This window comes from Anopheles funestus, chromosome 3RL, assembly GCF_943734845.2.
Source record: "Anopheles funestus chromosome 3RL, idAnoFuneDA-416_04, whole genome shotgun sequence".
Classification (NCBI taxonomy): Eukaryota; Metazoa; Arthropoda; class Insecta; order Diptera; family Culicidae; genus Anopheles; species Anopheles funestus.
Genome location: NC_064599.1, coordinates 1447905 through 1470629, shown reverse-complemented (window position 1 = coordinate 1470629; position 22725 = coordinate 1447905). Strand labels below are relative to the sequence as shown.

The 22725-nt window shown below is 45.0% G+C and overlaps 1 protein-coding gene across 9 annotated transcripts; it reads left to right on the top strand.

Annotated features, from left to right (window-relative positions):
• The first annotated feature begins 1253 nt into the window (after nt 1–1253).
• LOC125768243 (PDZ domain-containing protein GIPC3) lies at nt 1254–12576 on the top strand. 9 transcript variants are annotated; one of them, XM_049435632.1, is made up of 6 exons: nt 1254–1447; nt 3094–3814; nt 10777–11007; nt 11104–11358; nt 11426–11515; nt 11594–12576. In XM_049435632.1, the coding sequence occupies exons 2-6, from the start codon at nt 3515–3517 to the stop codon at nt 11744–11746; spliced, it is 1029 nt and encodes a 342-aa protein (XP_049291589.1). In that variant the 5' UTR covers nt 1254–1447; nt 3094–3514; the 3' UTR covers nt 11747–12576. The 9 variants fall into 9 exon arrangements, with proteins under 9 accessions (XP_049291589.1, XP_049291585.1, XP_049291582.1 ...); XM_049435628.1 differs by having other exon boundaries at nt 3090–3814; XM_049435625.1 differs by having other exon boundaries at nt 1254–1506.
• The last annotated feature ends 10149 nt before the right edge of the window (nt 12577–22725 follow it).

Genomic DNA, 22725 nt, shown 5'->3' with positions numbered 1-22725 from the left:
CTTCAAAAATTATTTCACTAACGGTTCATAATAGCTTCTAAATATGTTGATATATCAGATGACGATCGTAATGCTACCATACCGTCCAGTTGAAGTGAGACTTCAACGTTCACACGCACACACCTGTTGTCTGGTACCAAAAAGGGGTTTCAGAGAGTAAGTTGACTGGTCGCTGAACTTGAAACTGTTGTTGGTCGACACGCGCCGCTCCCGCGGGAGTGAGCAAACCATAGACTTTAATGCGCCGTAGGCAAGGTAAATGTTATATTTTTATTCATCATTTTTCCCAGAACCACAATGTGTCTATGAAAGTTTCGGTGTCGAGAAACTCTTGGACCAGTGCTATAGTTCCAATTCAAATGCAAATAATACAATTACCCAGTTGTTGGTAATATATTATGCAAATTGTATGGAAAATAATAACACTAACACACCAGACAACAACCCCATTTACAGAACCACCATTCGGGGCGAAACAATGGGCGTTCATTTGGTCGCACTCGTGATGGCAAGATCGAATTCGTTCTGATGCAGCTTTTGGTAGATTCCTACGCATCTTGTTCCATATTTTGCACAACATTGGACATTGCTTAAATTGCTCTGTCGACCAGGGTCGAATGAACTGTATCTTTGCCAGAACCAATACTAGAATACATCGAAGGTCGTTTGATTCGCGGCACATTGTACAGTGAAAGATATGTTTCGACGTGCATGTGGAACATTTACATAAAAAGAAGGAAGCGCTGAGAGGCAGAGAGGTATGTAAAAGAGAATGAATTGGAGAACCTTCTCAAACAAAAACATATATGCGAGATAGGCCACGAGAGCCACCCTTCGCTTTCGATAACGGTAAACGGAAGTAGCAAGAAGCAGCGTGGAATGCCGAAGATGAAAGAAAATAAAGGTCCACTGAAGTCCATCTCGTTCTCCCTTTGGAGCCCAAAAAGAGGGGAAAAAATACTGACACAGCGCAAAGGTCCGATGTATACGGTTATCCAGCCAGCGGTTTCGTCAGTCTTTCTAAACCTCTTTGACAAACGTTCTCATGTAGTTGTTATTCAAAAATTCCTAAGCATGCAAAATTGTACATTGTATTTCGCAAGCGGATTTTATGTTTCATTTCCCTATGTTTGGTATGACTTTTATTTTGAATTTTATCTTCATCAAGATCAGAGAGCTTGAGAGCTTGAAACGGAACTGATTGAGAAACACTGAATCGCGCTTCCACATTTTACTTCCCTGCGAGAGCCGCGTACCGTGTTGGGATTTTCATTTGCCAAGACGACGGCGTACAGTGAAGAACGCACTATTTTTTCTGCTGCTCATGGGCAAACCGGTGGAATTGCTCACGTGAGGCTGAGAAACACGCCACACACAACGTGCATTAAGAAACCGGCAAAAGTTGTACCAAAAAAAAAGTGAGAAGGTGCACAACACCAGTGCAGCAGTAAGTTGCCGCGTGGAAGTCGTGAGATTCGACTTCAAAAGTTCATATAGATATCTACGGTTAGTTTTGCTGTGTGTTAAAGCTCCATTTCCAACCTCGGGGCGGCCAGTGTTCATATTGTTTCTTTCGCTGTATGTATGTGTGCGCGCTACTGAGTGGTTTTCACCCTCAGCCTACTACGTGTGCAGGGGTGTTTTTGTGTGTGAGAGTTGGGGAGGGTAAGCAGGTGGTGCGCGGTCAAGTGAAACAGCCTACAGGTTGCCGGAGGTTCGCCACCTAATCCCATACCTCTCGCCTGCCATTCCTAACGGTTCCTAACAGCCGTTGAAGCGCGAAAGCGAGCGAAAGAGAGCGCAGCAGAGAGAAGCCCACGAAGGTCGGACCAGCGGGCAGGGTTGCTGCGCCGTTAGTGAATTCGTCGCGCGGAAAACCGCTTCTAGCAGTCGAAAACGACGCGTGGAAACGACCCCCGGTTATTCGTGACAGCGTCCACGTACGCAGTGAGCCCGCGACTGTGCAGTAATTGGCTGATCGATCCGTGTGCGTACCTTGATCTGATCCGAGATACAGTGCGCGCGCGGCAAAAAGCGCGTATTTTTGCGTTTGTTTCATTTGCTCTCCAGCTAGTGGTTGTTCACTGTCTGTAGGCTGTCAAACTGCTGGAGATAAAAAGAAATACATACACACACCCACCTTCCCGCGACCGCATCCAATCATCCCCTGGAGACAATTCGTGCCGACGGCCGCCGTTACACCGACGCCTTGTGTAGCAACGTTCCATGTGGGCAAAGTATAGTTTCTGGCCATTTTCGATCGCTGGTATGTTGGTTTGTTATCTGTGCGCTTCCTGCTTTATCGGCATTCCGTCAAACGCATCGGCCTTTTGTAAAGAGTGTCACAAAAGCATATGGTGGTCGTTACTTTACCCTCTCATTTCTGGTGTTGCGGTGTGTACAGTGTATAGGAGTGTTCGCGCTTATCAGCGAAACGAAACGGTGGGACACCAGATAACAAAAACTCCCCAGCTAAGGGCAAGACGGGAGTCGTGCGAGAGAGAAAGCAGTGTGCCCTGCACGATCGTAACGGGCAGATCGGAAAAGTGCCCTTAACTTGGTGACACGGAGTGAAGTGTTTACCGAACAAGGCCATAAGAAAATTTCTGCTAACAGTTTTGCGACTTTTGAAAAACGCATGAGTAGGTGTGCACGCATGCTGTAGTTACTGTAGTGTTGATTGTTTATGGTGATTTTAGCTAAACACACGACTGAACACCTGCAAGACGATGGGTACGGGGTCGCCACTGTGACAAAGCAACACGACACGACTTGAGTTTCGTTTCTTGCGCCGTGGCAAATATTTGCCAAAGCAAAACGCAAATTGCTCTTGTTTGCCATTGGCGGGTCCAACAATATAGATTTTGTTCATATTTTAGATAATACCACGTGTGTACGTGTGTTTGTGTGAATATGTTTGTATGTGTGTGTTTGTGTTTGTGTATGATATATCAGTACATACCGTATTCGCGGAGTGTTTCTACAATCTCTTCTATCTCTTTTCTTTTTTCTCTTTTTTTAATATCCCTTTCCTGGACTTCCTTATGACTCCCGTGTCTTCCCAATTTCGGTGACTTCCCACTGACAAGTTAGCTGTACTACCTACTAGCTCACCCTTAACAACAAAAAACAGTTTTAGTTCAACATAAAAAGGGACCAAAACTGTGGCCCACTGCACAGAAGCAGTAGCAATAACTTGCCAGCCTAAACTTACAACTCCTATCGACTGGAGCCGTGTGTGTTTTCCTGGGTGTTTTTGTTGGAAAATTATTCTTCAATTATTTCCTTCCCACCTGTTTCGGTTTGCTCTTTTCGGTTCTGGACTTTTCAGTAAAAACAAAATTTACATCCCAAGCTCCTTTCTCTATCCCATTTTGTCCTTTACCAATAAAAAAGGGGTTTGTAACCGGGGTGTTGTCGCCCGCCCCCGAGTGTAAAGTGCCACAGTAAAGAACCTACCTTCCTTCAGTCATCCCTTCCCTCTGGTTTGGTTACGACTACCACCACCAACACGATGCCGTTGTTCAATAAGAAAAGCACCAAAATATCCAATCCTTCGCCACCGATGACCAAGGATCCGCATGCGTACCACGATAACAACAACTACAAAAACCCTCCGATCCCAACAGCGCCCACGATCCACCACGACAGCATGAGCAACGGTGGCCATGGCGAATCGACCGTCACCAAGCCGCAGCTGGTGTTCAATTGCCAGCTGGCACACGGCAGTCCGACTGGCTTCATCACCGGGTTTGCCAGTGTCAAGGAGCTGTACCAGAAGATCGCCGAATGCTACGATTTCCCCATGGATGAGGTAAGTCGATCGTTGCCACTAAAAATACAAAGCTATCTTACAATGTGCGCGGACTATCTTTTTTGGAGATTTGATGAATGAGCGTTGGAATTTATTAGTGGCACATTTCAACCTCCGCCCAACGTTTTTGTATTTCCAACAGTTCGTACGATATCTTATCTTGTGTTCGAAGGGTTTACGAGGTGATTGGGTTGCGAATTACCTTTGTCCGCTATGTTCTGTCACAGCGATTGCACCCTTGAGATGTGGTACTTGAGGAAATTGTTGAGGCGAAACAACTGAGGCAAACCGAGATAAAGACACTTGTTAGTCACGGCTATGTACCGATCTGTGTAAGTGTAACAGTGATTGTTTCTGTCACACACTAGAATCTTGCAATTCATCTAGAAGACCACAAGTAGACCACTACTTGGTTGGAGTAATTGGATGAATTACTCATAGATGAGACACTACAACTATCCTAAAGTTTGGTGCTCTAGTGTAGGATAGTCTAACCGAATTACCGAGCGTTTTTCCAGGTGTCTCTAGTGACCTAGTGACATCCATCAAGCAATCTGAGTCTAGGACATCTTCTTTGACTTCTTAAGTGTCTTAAAGGTTCTTAAATGTATATCTTTGTTTGTTACAATCCTGAGAGGGTTGGTCATCTATTACATATAAAATGCATTAGTCAACGAAGTCATGGAAGTGGCATTTGTTCACATACTATTACATACCAAAATCCGGTCTTATAGTAGGCCAAAAAGCTGTTAAGAAAATGTGTACTGATTATAACAACCAGCATGTGTATTAAAAGCATTATTATGCTTTCATGATATATTCTCCTTTTATTGATTTCACGTGTTTCTGTGGAATGCACGTACGGGTGAATGCACCTTTACATCCTAATTGTGGAGCCACACAAACCCACCATAAATCCCGATTATTTTATTTTCTTCCTCAAATCCAATTGCTGCTGAGCCACGGAACTAGCGTTTCATGCCCAACGGAATTGCATAACGGCATCGTGGCAGACCATTATTGCTGCCTCGTCAGCTGTTTTTGTACGCGGGCATATTTATGCAGCGTTACGATGGGTTGAAATTTTTGGACTTGCAATGCCCGGAAGCTCGTGCGTGGAAAGTTCGTTTAATCGAGCAACGATTTCGGCGGAGGCATCGTAACTATAAAACATGATTTATAGAGCACACATCACTTGGCAGAATATGCTGATTTGCTGCCAAATAACATAACTGTGCTAATGTTAGTACATTGCCATTGTGACTGTGAATGCATAATAAAAGTTTTATTTACTTTCCGCATGTCCAAGTGCGTAAGTTTGTTTGAAGGAATCGACGATCGATTTCCAGCGCTCTCGGTACGATTCCGTTGGTCAGCTGAACAGAGAAGTCCCGCAAAATTTCATCATCCATCCCAAACTCATTCGCTGTGTGGAGAAAGAAATTTAGAAAATTGGAAAAGAAAAGAGCCAAAGATACATCAGCAGCAACCCGGTGGAGCCAGTTTCTTTTCCGTTTGGTTCCAAAATTGGGTCAATGAAACGCGAACCAATGGTTTTTTTTCGGTGCTTGGTGCCTCTTTCGATTGACTCGCATCGTTCATATGCTTCTTCCAAATGATTAGGACCCTGCCACACTTCGCACTTGCCCGGTACGAAAAAAGAATCGGCGCTTAGACGATATACAGTACAGCATTCGGTAACCTGTTTCGACTTTTCGGGAGTTTCTGCACGGGACGGCGAGAAAAAGGCACTGAAGGTGGGGTCTGGGATCCGCAAAATTGAGGCCACAGGTTGTGCATCATTAGTGTGGTCGAAAATAACGTACGGGGAAGTAAAATTAGGGGTAGGCATTTCTGGGAATGCCCAGCGTGCAAGTGTGTACGGTCAGAAATATTTCATCGCCGTCCGATTGATCTTGAAGAGGCTCTTCTAGCTTCAGTCTTGCATTGTATAACGCTTCAACCACGTGATGAGCCCGTTGGTTGACCGACATTTGCCAACATGTGAACCATTTTGACAGCGATTAGCTTGGCAGCCTGGTAAGAGGAGATCATGATCATGGAATCGAAGATATAGCAGGTGTTTTTACTAAGTCGGAAGGTGCATGATCGTGGGTGTACAAGTCATTACTTCCCGTCATCACAGTTAGAATTGTGCTACATTGAGCCCCCCGGGGAGGCGAGTTATTGGGGTATTTGTTAGTTCATTATGAGCGAAACAGCTGCGAGAAGTATATTGGCTCAACTTTGAACACTGTTTTTATCACAAAGCATCACAAGCAAGTGATCGATAATGTAGATGTAACTGTAAAGAACCATTCGTCTCTTTTAGTTCATTGAAATCTCCATTATTTCCCCCAAAAAAACGACTCCTCTTCGATGCGTTTTCTAGGGTAGCTCATGACACAACACTGTGACGATGTTTTCCATTTATCTAGCGTGAGATGTACATTTCCCTGTTCTCATGGCAGCACTGAACGGTGGAGCTGATGTGAACAAGTTTTAAATGCATTTTTTCACGTGATCAGGCGGTATTTACGTTTTACTGTAAAGTAGCGCAATAATGCGGAACGTGTGAATTAAATCGCTAACATCGTTAAAACAAATACAAGATGCAAAAAACACTGTAACGGAAAAGCGCCAACGTATGTTCGGCTATGAATGTTTCACCTAAGGAATGATTTGCGTAACGCAAAAGTTGTGAATTTTTGACCCACTGCATCCCTATCTTTCTTGTTAACTATAGTAAGCTTAGAACAGGTTATTGTTAGCTATTTGCATTTAAAACTACTTCATAACAGTACACTTAAGAGTCTCAATCTCACAAGTCTCCTCATACTAAGATTTTGTTGGGTCGTTTGGGTCGTTTTCCTCTCGGGGTGAAAGTCTATCGGAACGAAACAGTTCAATGGTTGTCTCCACCGTTTTCGACCTCTAGTTGGCCATTACGGGCGACTAGGTAATTTGCGATGAATTCAAAATCCAACCGATCGCATCTTTAGTTGCATATGGCGAGATGCGAAAAGCGAGTTGCTAACTACGTTTGGCGATGTTTCTGTTTGATTGCAAGATGCAATCAGCGCATGGATGGATCGAGGATCGAGGATAAATAGATAGCAAAAAGCAAAACGAAACTCCCTATTAACTTGGATGTGTTTTCGATGCATCTCCGACTTTAGCGCTCGGTGAAAGGCAGCACGAGCGAGATGAATCGACGAATGGACGAAAGAGTGCAAAGTGTCCCGATGGGTAACAGTGGCCAGCGGTTTCCTTGGGATGTGTTGTAGTTTCCAGTTTTGCGCTCTTTCGCACCATCCATTCGTGTGTTCCGTGGTCACTCGGCAACTGTCCGCTGTCGGTTGCAACAAAGTGTGGAGGACATGGCACAGCAGGAGGAAATTTGTGCCCAAGTGAAATTAGCAAAGTGGTTCCGCTAACGTCTAACTACTTTCTCCTGTCCGTTCCGGAAGAAGTCCAATCGGGACGGGTTATGGTCGGATCGGTTCAAAACTGGATCAGTTTCATTCGTTCGAAATTGTAAGTGATCGCATCGGGAAATGCTCAACTCAACGAAAGAATGTTGTTGAATGAATTTCTAAATTCAGACCCTTGAAGCCTTAATTAAATGATAAATCGCATTACGAAAGGGTAGTTTAGTAGAGGATCGATAACGGTCGGATCGCACTTGGAATGGATTGAATTTCGTTTCACTTTTATTGGAGCATGGAATAGGATTAGCGATTCATCCAGAAACTAGACTAGAACCAGTCCCGTCCCCAAAACTGGTTGTAGCAGAAAGGGCGACCCAAAATAAGACCACCATGTTCAAATGCACCAGAGCGGTTTATTACCGTTAGCTGCTGCTCCCTTGGGACGGACGCTGAAGTTGCTTGTGCTTTCTTTTTGTAATGCTCCAGGGGCCGAGTAATAACAGCAACCACTTGCACGGGAACGCCGTGTGAACGTGACGACGACAACATCAAGGAAAAACCTCAAACAAACCTCTTTGATCTCTATTTAACAGCACAAATAATGCGTGGGGATTGTGTTGCATTTGCATACTGCAGGTCGCATTGTGGATGCGGTTGTGTTTGTAGGGCGCCCATCACGTTTGCCGATTGTGTGTTTACAACGAACGTGCACGTGTGTTGCTGGATGTGAAACTATTGCCATTTATCTATGTGTGTTTGTTTACGGAAGGTACTTCAATGGAAGTTTGCTGAAATAAAAGAAAATATACAAAATGGCCAAAGAAAGAGGTAGTTTTTAACTTTTCCAACTGCAAAGTTAATAATTGCATAATTTGTGAGTCGTGTCCACTGCCGTATAATATGCGGCAGATTAAATTAACTCTCCTTACGTTTGCGCAATTTGCGTCGTTGCAACGTGAAGGTTGCTCTAACGTGAAAGGTTACACACCTTTTCACTGGCAAGGTCTCGTTTGGTTCAATTCAATTAGAAAGTAACTCCATACGGCCGTTGCAATCGGAGCCTGTAACTGTGAGGGTGCTTTCTAGTGGTCAACAGACTGACTTTTCATCGCCTTGTGGGGCTTCGCTGAATAAAAAAAAACCTTTACGTGTTAGTATTTTTCTCCCGATATTCTTCCATTCACCGCAATGTGGTCATTTGGTGTGAAAAGGGGAAAAAATAATGAGCAAATAATGTTCCTAATATAAAAGCTAATTGAAGATGGAAAAAAATGTTATAGCTACTTCAGCTCAATTGTCATAATTGTAGTAAATGATAGAAGGGACTGGGATCATAATAAGTGCATTAGTTCATTATGCACATGATGCATTTTAATGAAAAAAGATCGGGGAGATTTATGGCCGAACAGAATATTACAGAAGATATGTTACTCGCAATAAAATTTTAATTAAAAGATCATCTATCTAAATTTCCCCCCGGGCAAGGCAACAAGTGATGGAACGTTTACATTGTACCACACCTGATTCAAAGTCAGAAGCAGAGTAAACCCCTCTAAAGGGGAAAAAATACTACCCACGCATACAAACCTTCATATATAAAAAACCCCAAAGCATAGGAATCACGCTCTGTTTGGCACACACGGTGGTGTATGAGATTCCGGCCTGACCCGACCTGACACTACCTACATAGTGGGCCGAATCTCGCAAACAGAAGTCCCTCGAAACAGTCTCCACCAACGACACGGACAAATGTAACTAGTGCGCTGCGCTTGCATGATGGTTCCACTCAGTTGAGTTCACTTCCGCTTGGTCAATACACCCAGCAATGGCTGTGGCATCAAGTTCCGAATCTGGGGATGAGAAGGAAAATGAGAAGGTATTTAATTTGCAGTGGACAGCGCAAAGTTCAACGCACCGAGGCCAAAATCAATCTAACCAAAGCATCCAAACCAACAACAGAAAACAAGCAGGTGGAAAACTTTCCGAAGATCGAGATCGAATGTGCGCATTTGTGTTTTGGGGCGAAAGTGCAACGACGTGTAATGTATGCAGCTCGAAAGTTGTGTGATCAGTGACGATTATGGGTTTCTAGTCTTCTCCTACTTTATAGCTTTTAACATGGCCGTTTCTCTGCGCTTGGATGGTATGTCAAGGTTAGATATGGCTCCGTTCCGGTGCGGAGCTTTATCAGCTTGTTTCGTTTTGATTGCTTTCTTGACAATTTTTTCATAATCAATTTTTATGTCTTTTCGAGACGTACACATTCGACGCGATGTGTGAAGAGACAGCTGGTTCAAAATCATTTTTGAAGATGTTTCCTTCTATTGATCGCCCAAACATGCCCATCGTCATGTAATGCTTAGGTAAGGCTTCTATTACGCTCATTAACTCAGTGAGTACAGCTCAATTGCAAACCACTCGAGTCGAGCCCGAAAGAGATACACGCTTGTGATGCTTTTTCCTGCTATGATGATGATGATAAACAAATCGTTTGGTGCTTTGGTTCCAACTCACCTGAATACAGCAGTCAATCCACATCGGGAGTCGGTGTTACATATTTTCAAAATATCTCGCATGTCTCCCGCTGATGTGATCCGATCGATAATTTTCACAAAACAACAAAGCACATCGAAGAAAAGCCTATTAGCGTGTGGTCCGCGTATAAGCCGTTCACCTGAAACTGCCACACAAAGAGCCCCGGACGAGAGAGGACGTAGACACAAAGCAAACAGCGAAATGGTTGGAATTTCGAGCGAAACGGACGAGGAAACTCCCAAAAACCATCGACCACCCGCACGGGCATCGGTGGAGAGGACAGTGGAAACTAATGTCGGCCAACCGTAGGCGAAGGATGGCACTCGCGATGAATTTTCATCCACCAAACAAGCAACGTGATTGCAATAACAATAATAATAAAATTGCGCTGCTCACGTCAGCGATGTGATGAGGCATTGTGGAGGAGGTGGAGGGGAAGGGGAGGTTGATTTTCCCTCCGATGGCGCCTGATGGAAAGCGACGGGAGCTAGGACGGATGGAAAGAGAGACCGAGAAAATGAACTGAAGAAAAAATGGACGATTGAAAATTTTCCAAGGAATCGGTTGCATTGAATTGTGTTGCTCAGGTCCGTTGTTGGACCATTGGGTCAAATTTCCCCACCCCGGGGTCGGCCAGTGCACCCTTCCGCGAAATGTGCGAGATGCGCGAGAGCGCCTAGTTGATGATCACACTTTTCTCGAGATGGTTGCCCGAGTGCCTGCTCAGTATGCACGATCGCTACGAACTGCAGTCGGTGGTTCGAAGTGGATCTTTCGAGACACGTTTGCAGAGTTGCTGAATGTTTTGGATAAGTTTGCTTCGAGTATTGTTTGATAGCAAAGCTGGTAAATGAAGAGAAAGAAGACATTTAGAACAAAGTTCCATGGTGATCCATGATGTATTGTGGTGTGGCTTAAATATGAGATTGAAATAAGCTTCTTTTATGCGCAATATTACTTCTTAACTTTGGTTTGTTGTTTGTTTACAAATTTCAGATTCTGTTCTGCACGCTAAACTCGCACAAAGTCGATATGAGCAATCTGCTGGGCGGTCAGATCGGGCTGAACGATTTCATTTTCGCACATAAAAAGGGTCGTCCGAAGGAGGTGGAAATCGTCAAGTCGGAGGACGCCCTCGGACTTACCATTACGGACAACGGTGCTGGTTACGCGTTCATCAAGCGCATCAAAAGTGGCAGTGTCATCGATCGCATTCCTCACATACAGGTACAGCGTAATAACAATCAATTGCATTCACCAAATCACGCGCAGAGGGCTTCATCTTTCATGGCTTCAATACTTTCATCTCTCCCTCCGTTCCAGATTGGTGATCACATCGAGAAGTTAGACGGTATCAATGTGGTTGGCAAGCGACATTACGAGGTGGCCCGAATGCTGAAGGACATTCCCACCGGATCGACGTTTACCATTCGTCTGGTGGAACCGATGAAGAGCGGATTCCAGGGAATAGCGCCGCGCAAAGGTACGGCCGGCAGCAAACCGGGCAAACAGGGATACGGCAGTGGAAAGGAGACGCTGCGGTTTAAGGCCAATGGAAACGCAGCCATTGAGGATGAGGTACGTTGCAACACGCATGAAGCTCGGGTCTGGCATTAACGCGCCATTCGCCAATTTTTCCTTTCAGCACGACGATGCTACGCAAAGTGGAATTGATGCCATTAACTCACTGCTCGACTCCTTCATGGGAATCAACGATAGTGAGCTAGCCACACAAGTGAGTAGACCCGTGTGAAGTACCTACTCGAACGAGCGTGATATAATGTAATGAATATACTGTTTCTTCTGCGCACAGATCTGGGAACTAGGTAACAACAAAATTAACTCGATGGACTTTGCGGAAGCGATCGATGCGTCCGATCTGGAGGCTTTTGGTTTTACTGACGATTTCATCATCGAGCTGTGGGGCGCTATCACGGATGCACGCCACGGACGATACAAAAGATAAGGCAGGATGACGATGATGATGATGATGATGATGGAGGGGTTCCATTGCAGCCAATAAGGAGAGCCTGAATTTGAGATGAAAAAAAAGGAGCATTTACGATGAAACGAAGGCAGCAGCAATCGATTGACGAGGCGCTCATGAAATGTGATGTGTTTTAAACTACTACTACTATTATTACTACTGCAACTATTGCTGCTACTACTACTACTACTACAGCTAGTAAACTGTTTGGAGTGATTTTGAAATCATCGTTCGAACCGTCTCCAAATGGTATTAATAGATAGGCGACGTATAGAAGATGTGATTGAGACAAATGTGTAAGCGATGCGAGTGTAAAGCGCTTCTTCAACGCGCCAGTTGTGGCCGGTGAAGCAAGTTAAACACGCATTCCCGCAATACATTCCACTATTTAGGGACCATTGTAGGTAGATGGATAAGACTCAAAATTACAAAACCCCATATTACCAATACCCTTCCCATCCAAAACATCCGCGTCTATGTGTAGATGACGCCTAATATAAAGGATGTGGGTTTAACGAAGTTAGTGTTTTAAAAAATTGTAAAATGTTGTAAAAAATGTGTTTGTTAGAAATGGCAACGAAATGTTGGGGGGAAACCGATCCGAGATCAACGCTGGTGGTGATGATGTTTTGTTTTTGTTTGTTTACATTAATGGTAACATGTGGAACTAGTACGGGGCAACAGGTAAACGAACGAAGATCATCTCACTTAGTTAGCACGTGAGGGAAGATCAATTATTTTAGCAAAGCGAGATCGTATCAAATCGTGAAGTATGCAAATAAATATTTAATCATAAGGTGAGCTAATAATTTTTGGTGTCCTAATTCTTTTTTTACGCACTTTTATGATGACTGGGTGTGTTTTCATAGAGAATTGTATTTTAAAATCCATTATAAATACTGTGTAGGTACTCATTTTTTTTCTTTTAGTGAACTTTTTGCTAGTAAAAAACGTAAAGAAAATTGAGTTGCTGCTGTTGTCGTATTGTACCAGCACGTTGTGAGCTGCACAAAGGTGAGCTTTTTATAAAAAGGGTGAGTTGCACGCAAAAAAGCTTAAAAGTTGCATACAACCGATCAACACTCGTACGCAACTACAACACACGTGTTCAGACATTTAAATTTCTGGTTTGCTCATGCATATTGAGTGAATTGCGGAAAACATTTCTACAAAAATGATGTTAAACAATTTCAGATTTACTGATTATGAATTATATCAAATCACTTCCAAGCATATGTTTACAATCAAACGGATACATTTCCCCAAAAAAGAAATCCTTTTTGTAGCCTTCGTTGGAGGTGAGTGCAATGCCATCATGAAAAACTTTGACTGTAGAAATTAATTTCCGCTCCACTGTGTGTTAAATGTTCGCGCTTACGCAACGGCTAGATAGATACAGATTTGCCTTGATAGCGATGTTTTTTTTGTTTTATTTCTCTTAACGTGACAAAAAAACTCTTTCGCTTTCTCTTCTTAAGCCGACAAACTCATTATTGACCATGTACTACAGTTAACGGCGAAGTAAAATGCTCACGAAGTGTGTCGAAAGTAAAACATTTAACAACTTGTCAAGACTGAGATGTCTTGCGCCACGGCGACGGAGAAAACACAAAACGATCGCATGGAATCTGACCTATGCTATGGCTTTTAATTGCTTCCGTCCGGTGCACGATGCTCGTCTTGAGCAGAGGGCATGACCTAACCCGATCCCTTTCACTGCTCGTTGCACGTCCTTCATGCCAATCCCTTATGCAGTGCAGTACCGTGTGTCCTTATGAGATCATGTCTGTACTCGATCGTACATCGAATCGAATCGATTTCATGGACGGAGGACGTGCTCGTAAAGGAAACGCATGCAAAAAAGCATGATGGCAGCGAACTGGTGGATTGAACTTGAAAAACACCAAACAAGCAATCATGCTTCCACCCAGCGCATAACCGTCCCGACGCGTTGGTAACTTGCAAATACTACTCAACACAACATCAACAAACTGTTCGACTAGGCCGTGCCGGTAGGACAATTCGTCGGGTGTTTATTTTGGTGTGTGTGGTGCGCTTTGCGCTTCATCGTCGCGTATGTTGTTCGGCTGCGCTCCATGCATTGCGTACGCCTTTGCGGTGCGAAGTCCTTCGCCAGCAAGGAAGGTCGGGGAAATGTTTCGAAATGTGTTGACGTACGCGTTGATTAAAAATTCAATCAATTCCCGTCCGCAGCGCTGCACCGCATCATCGATCGTCTTCGATCGTCAAATGTTTTGACACGCGTCTACCTCGAAATGGAGGAGTGACATTTTATCCGTACGTTTTGTTGCAAGTGGAACTTCGAACTGCGGTTCGGAAGAACTGTTCACCGTGACACCCGCGACTGCACTCGGTTGGTGGTAATGTTCATTACTATTCAATCGTTGCCGCTTGTACAATTATGAGCGTTCAAGGACGGTTCCGAATCGCAACGCGTTGGATTGGTGGATGGACATGCCCTGTCTGCTATGGGCTAGAATGTTCCAACATCACCTTCGACGCGGTTTGTTTGGCGGCTTGTTGACGCTGATGGGTTTTGAGTATGAGGAAAACTTATCACTTGACGGTGAATCACCAAACAACCACCATAACTTGACCGCGCAAGAGCCGAACAAGGGAAGACAGATCAGGTGGCGTACGATGGAGGTGATCGTCATTGCTTACGATTGCGTAAAACAGACAGATTAGACACGCGAAGCCGGGACGGGGAGGGAATGAACCAGAAGAACAAACTTTGCATGCCGTTTCGGATTCGCTTGTTATCGAATCTTTTGGCCTCCTGGTCCGAAACCAAAAACCAAACGCAAGGAACTGTTTTGCCTCTTTTACCACGCGTGGCCCTCTGTCCCTCTGCGTAGGGTGGAAAGCAATTTGAGCGTTTCCCGGCTCGATACCAAGATCATGTCGCCCTAAGACCATTCCAAGCAGAGTTCGGTCGAACTCAAACCATTGGCCGGCGGTGGCGTAATTTATTTACATAACTTTTTACGGTCAACCCAAGGAACCGCAGTCGACCGGCAAGCCACCGTGAAGAGCCTGTGTGCCAATCGGTTGCCTACCTTCAGGTGACAACCGTCCCTGCTTGGCATTCTTAAGAGGGAGAGAGAGTGAGAAAAAGGGGGAAAAACTCGAAGTGTTTTCGAAGGAAGGTGTGTCACGTACAGCGCTCCTTCTGGACTACCCTTATTGAAAGGTATCGCCACGAATTGCCCACACGGTAGTGTCTATTTTTACCACAACGCACCAGGACTGCATTGATTAGCAGCAAATTTATGACTCGTCGATTGGCGGTGCTGCAAGCTGGCTAATTTTAACCGGCTGGCTTTATTTAGCTAATGCATCATAATGGCTCCACGACTGATAAGGGATCATTCAACAGTTACGTAACACCTGGACACAGGTTTTACACAGCATTGTTTGTTGATTGTTCTAAACAATTCTTCAAGATTTCAAGACTATTACTCAAAAGTTCACAATTTTTGCTTTAAGTGGTAGTTGAATCATCGCCAAGTGGGTGAAATGCTGCCATTAGAAAACAGGTGAAAGATCCCCCGAAAGGAAGGATTACGATAGAAGCGAGTATAACTTCAATTATCCAACAAAAAATAACCCTTCGGTGAGAAAGAGACAATTAAGTTTCCTTATCAATTGGGTCAATTGGTTTTTTTGTTCAATTTCAATTTCAATTAAAAAGATAATTTCTTCCCAAAGGAGAAATCTTCTCTAAGATCTTTTGAAACACGTTCCAACTCGGCATCGAGTGGCTCAAACATAACAAATTGATGTTATTTAATCGATAGAAACTAAACAATACGTAACGAACGAAGGATGGCAGCAGACCCATTACCAGATAGTCCGATATCTACCACGTAAGATGGTCGTTCGCAGCATCCGTTCCCAGGATAAGCGGTAAACTGCTTCCAGCGAAAGAGAAGAGGCTTCTTCACTTCCTGCTTTCGGCTGAGCAGAGGAACGTCACGGTTGATAAATGGTTCAAGCACGGAGACCGCCTTGATATGATAATTACCTTACGAAGGGCCCATCCTTGGCCCTTTCGCTTGCTTTCTTTCCGTCCCGGAAGTGCAAGGCCGTTAGCGTCGTTAAATTACTTTTCCTCGCTTGGTTATCGTGCCGCTTGTAAAAATAAAGGAGGAAAAGTTAAACGACACCGTCATCAATGCACTTTCTCCCGCCGTAGTCTTTCGTCGATCGTGAAACTGTAGCGATCGATTTAATTTTCAGCAAACGATCGCAGACACATTATCGCATAAAGATAGTCCAAAAAAACCCCCACATCTCGACAATGGCCCAAATTGATCGGATCAAGATCGTCTTGCCGTCATGATCGAACTGCCTGCGAGCGGCGAACATGTATGAAACGATCGCACATAATCTTCTCGCAAACACTTTTCCAACAACTGCTTCTGGAGCGTGGTTTTCCACGCTTGTATGCATTCTTTTTCGTCGTTTCATTCGATGCTTATTTAATACGCGAATGTCGATTCTCCTTTCGATCTCGCTGCAGCCCGAAACTGGCCGCTGCATTGCGACACTCGAAGGGTTAACCGGGAAGGGATGAACTGTCTTTCGCTCTCTCCACACAGAGGGGAGAACACCAGGGAGGAAGCTTTTCTATTGCATTTGTTGCTGTTGTTGCTTCTATGGTTTCTGCTTACGATTCACTGGTACGATTCGATCATCCCCCCGGCTGACGACGGAATGAGGTTTCAGGCACTCGATCGGGCGCGATCGAGTGAGTGAGATTATGTCACGCGACTCACTCTCACTCGCCTCAAGTGCAACGCCCCAGTACCGCAGCTCAGCAGCATAAGATGGCTTCTCACGCGCGTTCTCTCATTCGTACTCTTCCGCGCCCTGCATGCGTTTTCTTAAGCCGAGACAGCCCGCGTCACGTGGTTACGAGCGTTACGCGAAACCCAGCCCATTGCCTTTCCCGCGGTAGATCGAAATGTTTAGATTCGTTTGGTTATTTTTTCTCCGTATTTGAGTAACTTTAAGGCAGATGTAAAAACAATGCAAAAGTCGTTGTGTAACGCGAGGGAAGTTGAGTGAGAAAACTCACCTTTTGTGCATTGCATGAAAAATTGTTAACTACACTCCAATAAGTGAGTAACCTTGTGCCAAGAAGGAAATGCATATTTATACTCTTAATTTAAAAGAAAGGCGTCAAAAAAATGCTTGAAAATGTTAAATCACGTGCAAAACCGCACGTACACCTTTGTTTTTCGTTTCATAATATGCTCGGCTACATTCCAGAGTCACGAATAAAACAAATAATGCATGATGGAAATGAGATGAAAAACAAAAGCGAGATGAAACGTGACAGCATAGCAATACGTTTGCGCTACGCGATCAATTCGGTACGCGAGTAAGCGTAGCAATGGTTGACCTGTAAACTCATCATCGTTCCATTCGAGGTCTGTGACCTCTGCCTGGTGACCCGCGTGTGCACCAACAAACATGGCGCCCGCGTCGCAAAACAACGTTCAGCAGGTTAAATGAGGTCAACGGCGCCATGCTCCAGACATTCCCGCCACCGAAACGAGTCATTCCGGTCTACTTTAACGGACGATCGCTGTCTTTGGGTAAGGTTAGTGACGCCGACATTCGACTACAATCTCCCGGCTCCCGGTTTCCATTGTTTTTGTACCAGCGTGATTTTTTCCCCCATCCCTCTGTACATATGCCTGTTTTGTTGTTACTTTCAGTTTCCTTTACCGTGGCACCTTTACCAAAAGCTGGAACGATTCGTTGGCTGCGAAAGGCGCCAGAATAGGGGTAGAAAAGATACCATCGACTATAATTCAATTACTACTTACGCCAGGTATCGATTGGTGCAGCAAGTAGGAGTAGGAGAGCGCACAGAAGTGCCGTAAGTGAATGCAGCACAGAGCAGCATAATAAAGTACGACGACGCGAATGCAAACGGTCCGGTTTCAACCAGTTTGGAACCGATAGCCCGAGATTCCGATAGATTCATTCGTCCTTGCCATATGAGTACAAAAAAATAAAGCTTTTCGTTTTCATCCCACCCGGGTTTGCCTTTCGATGGCGATGGCGGGAAGGCTACGGAATGGACCTTCGCACGAGATGCATTTGTTGAAAAGTGCATTGCGCATGATTTTATGAAAGTGCAACAAGATGTGGGAATGGTTCTACCGCATTCGTTCGAACTCGTTTGTTTTGTTTTATGTGGGGAGAGCTGCTTTATTAATGCATCCAACCTTTTGACTGTATGTTCCAATTACTGAGGGAATGTCTAAGATTCTCGAAACTTGTCTCAATGACAAGAACTTCCACTACTTCGCCACCCCATTAGATGTCGCGTAATTGTTCAAGAAAGATCGCTTAAACCGCTGTTGTTGACCAACTTTTCCGACTTGGGTCGCGTTGTTTCCGTTTGGGTACGAACAAACAACGCAATACCGGCACAAGAACGACACTCCGGTGAGGTGGAGGCCTCAATTAAGCCGACCCTCGTTGACTAAGCTCTCTGTGATTGTGGTACGAGATTGAGGTGAACGTAGCCGAGAACACCTAGTCTGAGTGTTACGCTGTCGAGGCTTTCCACGTACCCTTGCGTCCATTTTGCGCATGCATTACAACGCTGATCTCGGTTCTTTAGAACGATCTCGCTCCCACTCTGGCTCACAACGACCTTTAGTTGCTTCACTCAAGTTCATCTCAAATGAGGTACTCGTTCGATGCGGTCCAAGCGGCCCGGTGCGCTAATGCGAGACATAAAGTTCTTATAGCGATCTCATAATTGGATCGTCCAAGCGAAGCGACACAGGCCGGCTTAATGTGTTGGGAGACCGTGTCTTCCATCGCTAAGCTGTTGTGACAAAAATCTCTCCATCGTCTAAGCTCCACGCCATTAGGGACGGTAATAACTGGTAGGAACACTTTAGGAACCAAAACCACCTTAGCGAGCAGCTTTCCGATCTTCAAGTGATGTATGATAGCGTAATGATTGTGTTCTTGTATAAGAGCACAAAAACGGATTCGATTAAGAAATGCTACATGCGACAGAGTGAAATATCAAAGGTTTAAACTTATATAACCGGTTATTCGCATTGGACATTCGTTCTAGAACTTTTCCAATTAAAATATTCTGATATTTCAAGGTTTAGAAATAAAATATTCTTCATCCACCAAAACAGGATGACATAAATTTGGGTGTTGTTCGTTTTTTACTCCAGCGAATGAGTTTGATTGTGTTTAAGCCTGGAATCTACCAGCGTAGGAAGCAACGTTGGTTTGCATTAATTCGCAACGAAGAACAAATTCTTGAGCAACGACGAAGACGAAGTTACCGACATTCACAGCAGGATTTCCACACCCACCGATGTGTTGCGTGAACCAGACGCGCCAATTCTCTTCTTGATTCCGTTTCCTTCGAAATAAAAACAAACAAACTCTGCACTGAACAAAAGAAAGCACGCTAATTGCGAAGCCCTCAAGGAAAGAAGTTGGACAGCTGCAATACCTTCTCACAACAATCGAAATAGAACCGAGGCGAGAGAAAAAAAAAACACGAACAAATGAAAGCTAAAGTCAAGTAGTAAAAACACAAGAGGCACGAACTAAGACGAGAAACATTTAGCAGCATTACTATGCCGGGCCTCGATGGTTTGGCCTCGATGGAAAGTGTACGCGCGTCGGGGGCCCGCGCGAATAGGTTTGAGCAGGTAGCTCGCTCTCTAGGTCTTGCCCGGTCTCACCCGCTGAAGCGTCCCGGCGTGTGTGTGTGTGAGCCACGAACAAGAAGGCAAGATATATCGGCATGCGAATGAGGAAGTGAAATCGTAATAAAACATAGAGATTAGAGTGTCTCGCAGCCAAACCTGAGCAAAATGCTCGGCGGGAACGATCTGTGGGGTGAAGCGTTTTACATAACCACGACACACTTTTGCGCCACTTGCTGGCCCAGTGCAGGCCAGTGTTTTGATCTAAATATTCTCCCGCTCTCGGGACGGAGTCCCGTGTATTGTCCGTCCTTAAATGGTGAACTAGGACGTCGAAAGGGAAAACAAAGACGAAATAGCGAGCAAACGTCCCTAGTCCAGGGTGCGCTAGGCGTTTCACTTTCGGGTGGCGAACTTTGGCATCAATGCCCACTTTCGATGGCCACAAACTTCGAAGCCGGCAGTCGACTGTGTACAGGTGTAGTGTTGAGGCTATTGGAAACGTTGGTGAGAAGAAGTCGGCGCAGGTGAGATGAAACATGATCTGTGCCACCTCCCTGGTGGGATCAATTCTTTCTGCTCGCATCGGCTTAGTTATTTTGCCAAATGCCAACGAATCACACAACGAGGATGTGTTTTTAGTATGATAAAATTACTCACCAACCATCACATAACACCTTTTTAAATGCCGTTTGAGTCATCGTACATGAAAATAAGTCGAGAATGTTGTAAAATTTTATGGTGTAATAAAAAAACTGTCCAGCTTCCCTTCACAGTTTTAAAATTGGTAGCTTTTTCTGATATAAAGCTTTTCTCCGTTCTTTAATAATGTACTTATCAACATCTTCCTCGATCAAGTGATCAGCTTCTTGATGATCATTTCAACCCAACGAGCAACGAGCATTTCCATATCGCAAAACACCATCACGACATAACGTTTGTCGTCTAAACGATCCTCGCCAGAACGCCAGGAATGCCTGAAATGAAGACAATAACAAGGAAATGACGCCATCAGCTACGTCGTTAGTAAAATCAACCGGCACCCGAAGTGAAATATGTTCCCTTGCTTACATGCTGGAGGCAACAGTCAAAAAGAGTCGTTCATAAGAGAGCGTCATAACATACGATGGTTGGCGATGTTGGCTACCAGAAGACGCGCCGTTTGAAAAAAAGGTGAAGCAGATCCTTTCCCCAAAAATCCCATGCCTGCTAGCAGCATAAAAACGTCACGATCGTCTAGCAATGGACCGCCCTCCGCGTAAAGCGCGCCTGAGCACCAATTGCGCAAGCCATTTTCATCGGAATGGCGCGATAACGGTTTACGTTTCGAGCCGCGACGTTTCGAGGGGTGAAGGTGTGTGAGTGATTAAGCGCGGCCACGAAGGGGTAGTACGGTCGTTTGTCGCGCTATTTGAAGCGCTTGGTTTGACGCAGCGCACCGGTTCGTGTCTTGTGCTGTCGTTTAGATCTTGTCGAGGAATTATGGACGCGGGAAGGAAGATCCATCGATGTGCAGCCGTGTGAGACGCGCTTGGTAGGATGCGCGGCTATGACGGGTAATTTCGTCACCAACGGGTCGAAATCGCTTATCGTCCATCCTTTGCACGGAAAGGTTCGCAACAATCGAGAGGGAGGAGGGAGAGGGTTGCAATGGGTGGTTGCACGGTTTGTGCGTTTGTTTGTGTTTAGTTTTTATTTGTGTTTTCGAATAAAAACCGCTTCTGGTTCTTGCTCAATCTCGCTTCGTTAGACGCGAGCCGCATATTTACGTTTATATTTGGGTACCGATTGGAAGGTGGTTTTGCCCTGTCTACTACCGCTGCTCCCTCTATGAACCAGCCAGCCTGCACAACCGGACACTTCGCTTGTACGGTGCCGATCTTTCCATTGCCCGCACGTGCTCGGGTGCGCAAAAGTGTGTTTCGTGTTCTCGACGCATTACGCCAATGAGCGCCGACAGGCGGCCAACGAGATCGCCGCTAGATCGGTGTATTGGTTTGGAGCTGTACGAGCTGTGTGTGTGTGCAATGAAATGATACGACGGACGGACGGATTTGAAGTACCCCCAAACACTCCAAGTTCGAAGTGCATCGAAGCTTCCACACCGTTGACCTGAGCATCGGAATAATATAGGGGCGGGTGCTTGGGGAGCAACCGTGGGGCAACGGTTGGCGATCAGCGCAATTCCGCGAGCATGCCTACGTTCGGCCACCGCTCCGCAATTGACCACTCTCGGTGGTGGCAGAGTAGCGCCTTGGCAAACGTGTTTTCGTGCACTAGCACGCGTTCACCTCACGTCGGTTCTTGTCGAGGAGAAGCTGCTCGAAGTAATGGGCACTCTTCGTGAAACCTACCTCTTAGGCTGCGTTATCCGAACCGATCGTTTTTAGGGTCGATTTTTCCTTCTGGAAACATCTCTGCATCGCTCACTAGCGCGCGGTGTATTGCACCATTGCGGACGAGAACCATTTTGCAAGAGAGTCTCTATTTTTTGGGCGGTTGGAACTGTCTTTAAATGCTCTCATTAGAACGCTTCGTAAGCGATGGAAAGTTCGAAAGGCCTGAAGTTCGTGACGTTCAGGGAAATAGCACGAAGGTGTTAATTAGGCACTGACCTCACTGGTACAGTGATGTACGGTCCAGAGTTTAATGACCACCTTGAAGGAGGAGAATTCCGGACGTCCTAGAACTGTCGCATGATAATGCACTCGGGCGACGACAACCCTATATTCAGCAGTCTTCCTGTAGCATATCTTCCGAGGGTCACAAAATACAAAGATGTAAGATGCATTCAGGAGGACAAGTCGACATAAATACATTCCATTTAAATTTATAACTGACAGGCATGGTAATCTCTGAAGACATGGCTTTTCAAATTCTCCACAGTCTGGTTCTGGATATAATCTTTAATAAGGTAACATTAATCAACGGATGTCAGCCAAGAACGTGTGCCTATTCCATTGCTTTCCTTGACTGTTCATGGAAAGTGAAACAGTTGGAGAAGATTCTAGTTGGACATTAATCTGACTACTAAGCACCTGGAACAGGGAACCTGTTTGAAATCGTGCGGAAGATATTCAACTTGTAAAGAGAAGATCCCTCAGCATATTCGAGAAGTTTTTCATGGTTCGTTCAGAATAGAAAGCTTACCTCACATTCCACTGTCGAAGCATTTCAATGTCAAGAGGCTTATGTTTGGAGCTGATAGAAGCTTCTACGCCTTCCATG

Bases quoted from the DNA above. Each gene is read 5' to 3' on its own strand.
- LOC125768243 (XM_049435632.1), top strand. From the start codon at position 3,515: ATGCCGTTGTTCAATAAGAAAAGCACCAAAATATCCAATCCTTCGCCA. The intron at 11,008-11,103 runs GTACAGCGTAAT...CCTCCGTTCCAG, and splicing joins ATCGCATTCCTCACATACAG to ATTGGTGATCACATCGAGAA. The intron at 11,516-11,593 runs GTGAGTAGACCC...TTCTGCGCACAG, and splicing joins ATAGTGAGCTAGCCACACAA to ATCTGGGAACTAGGTAACAA.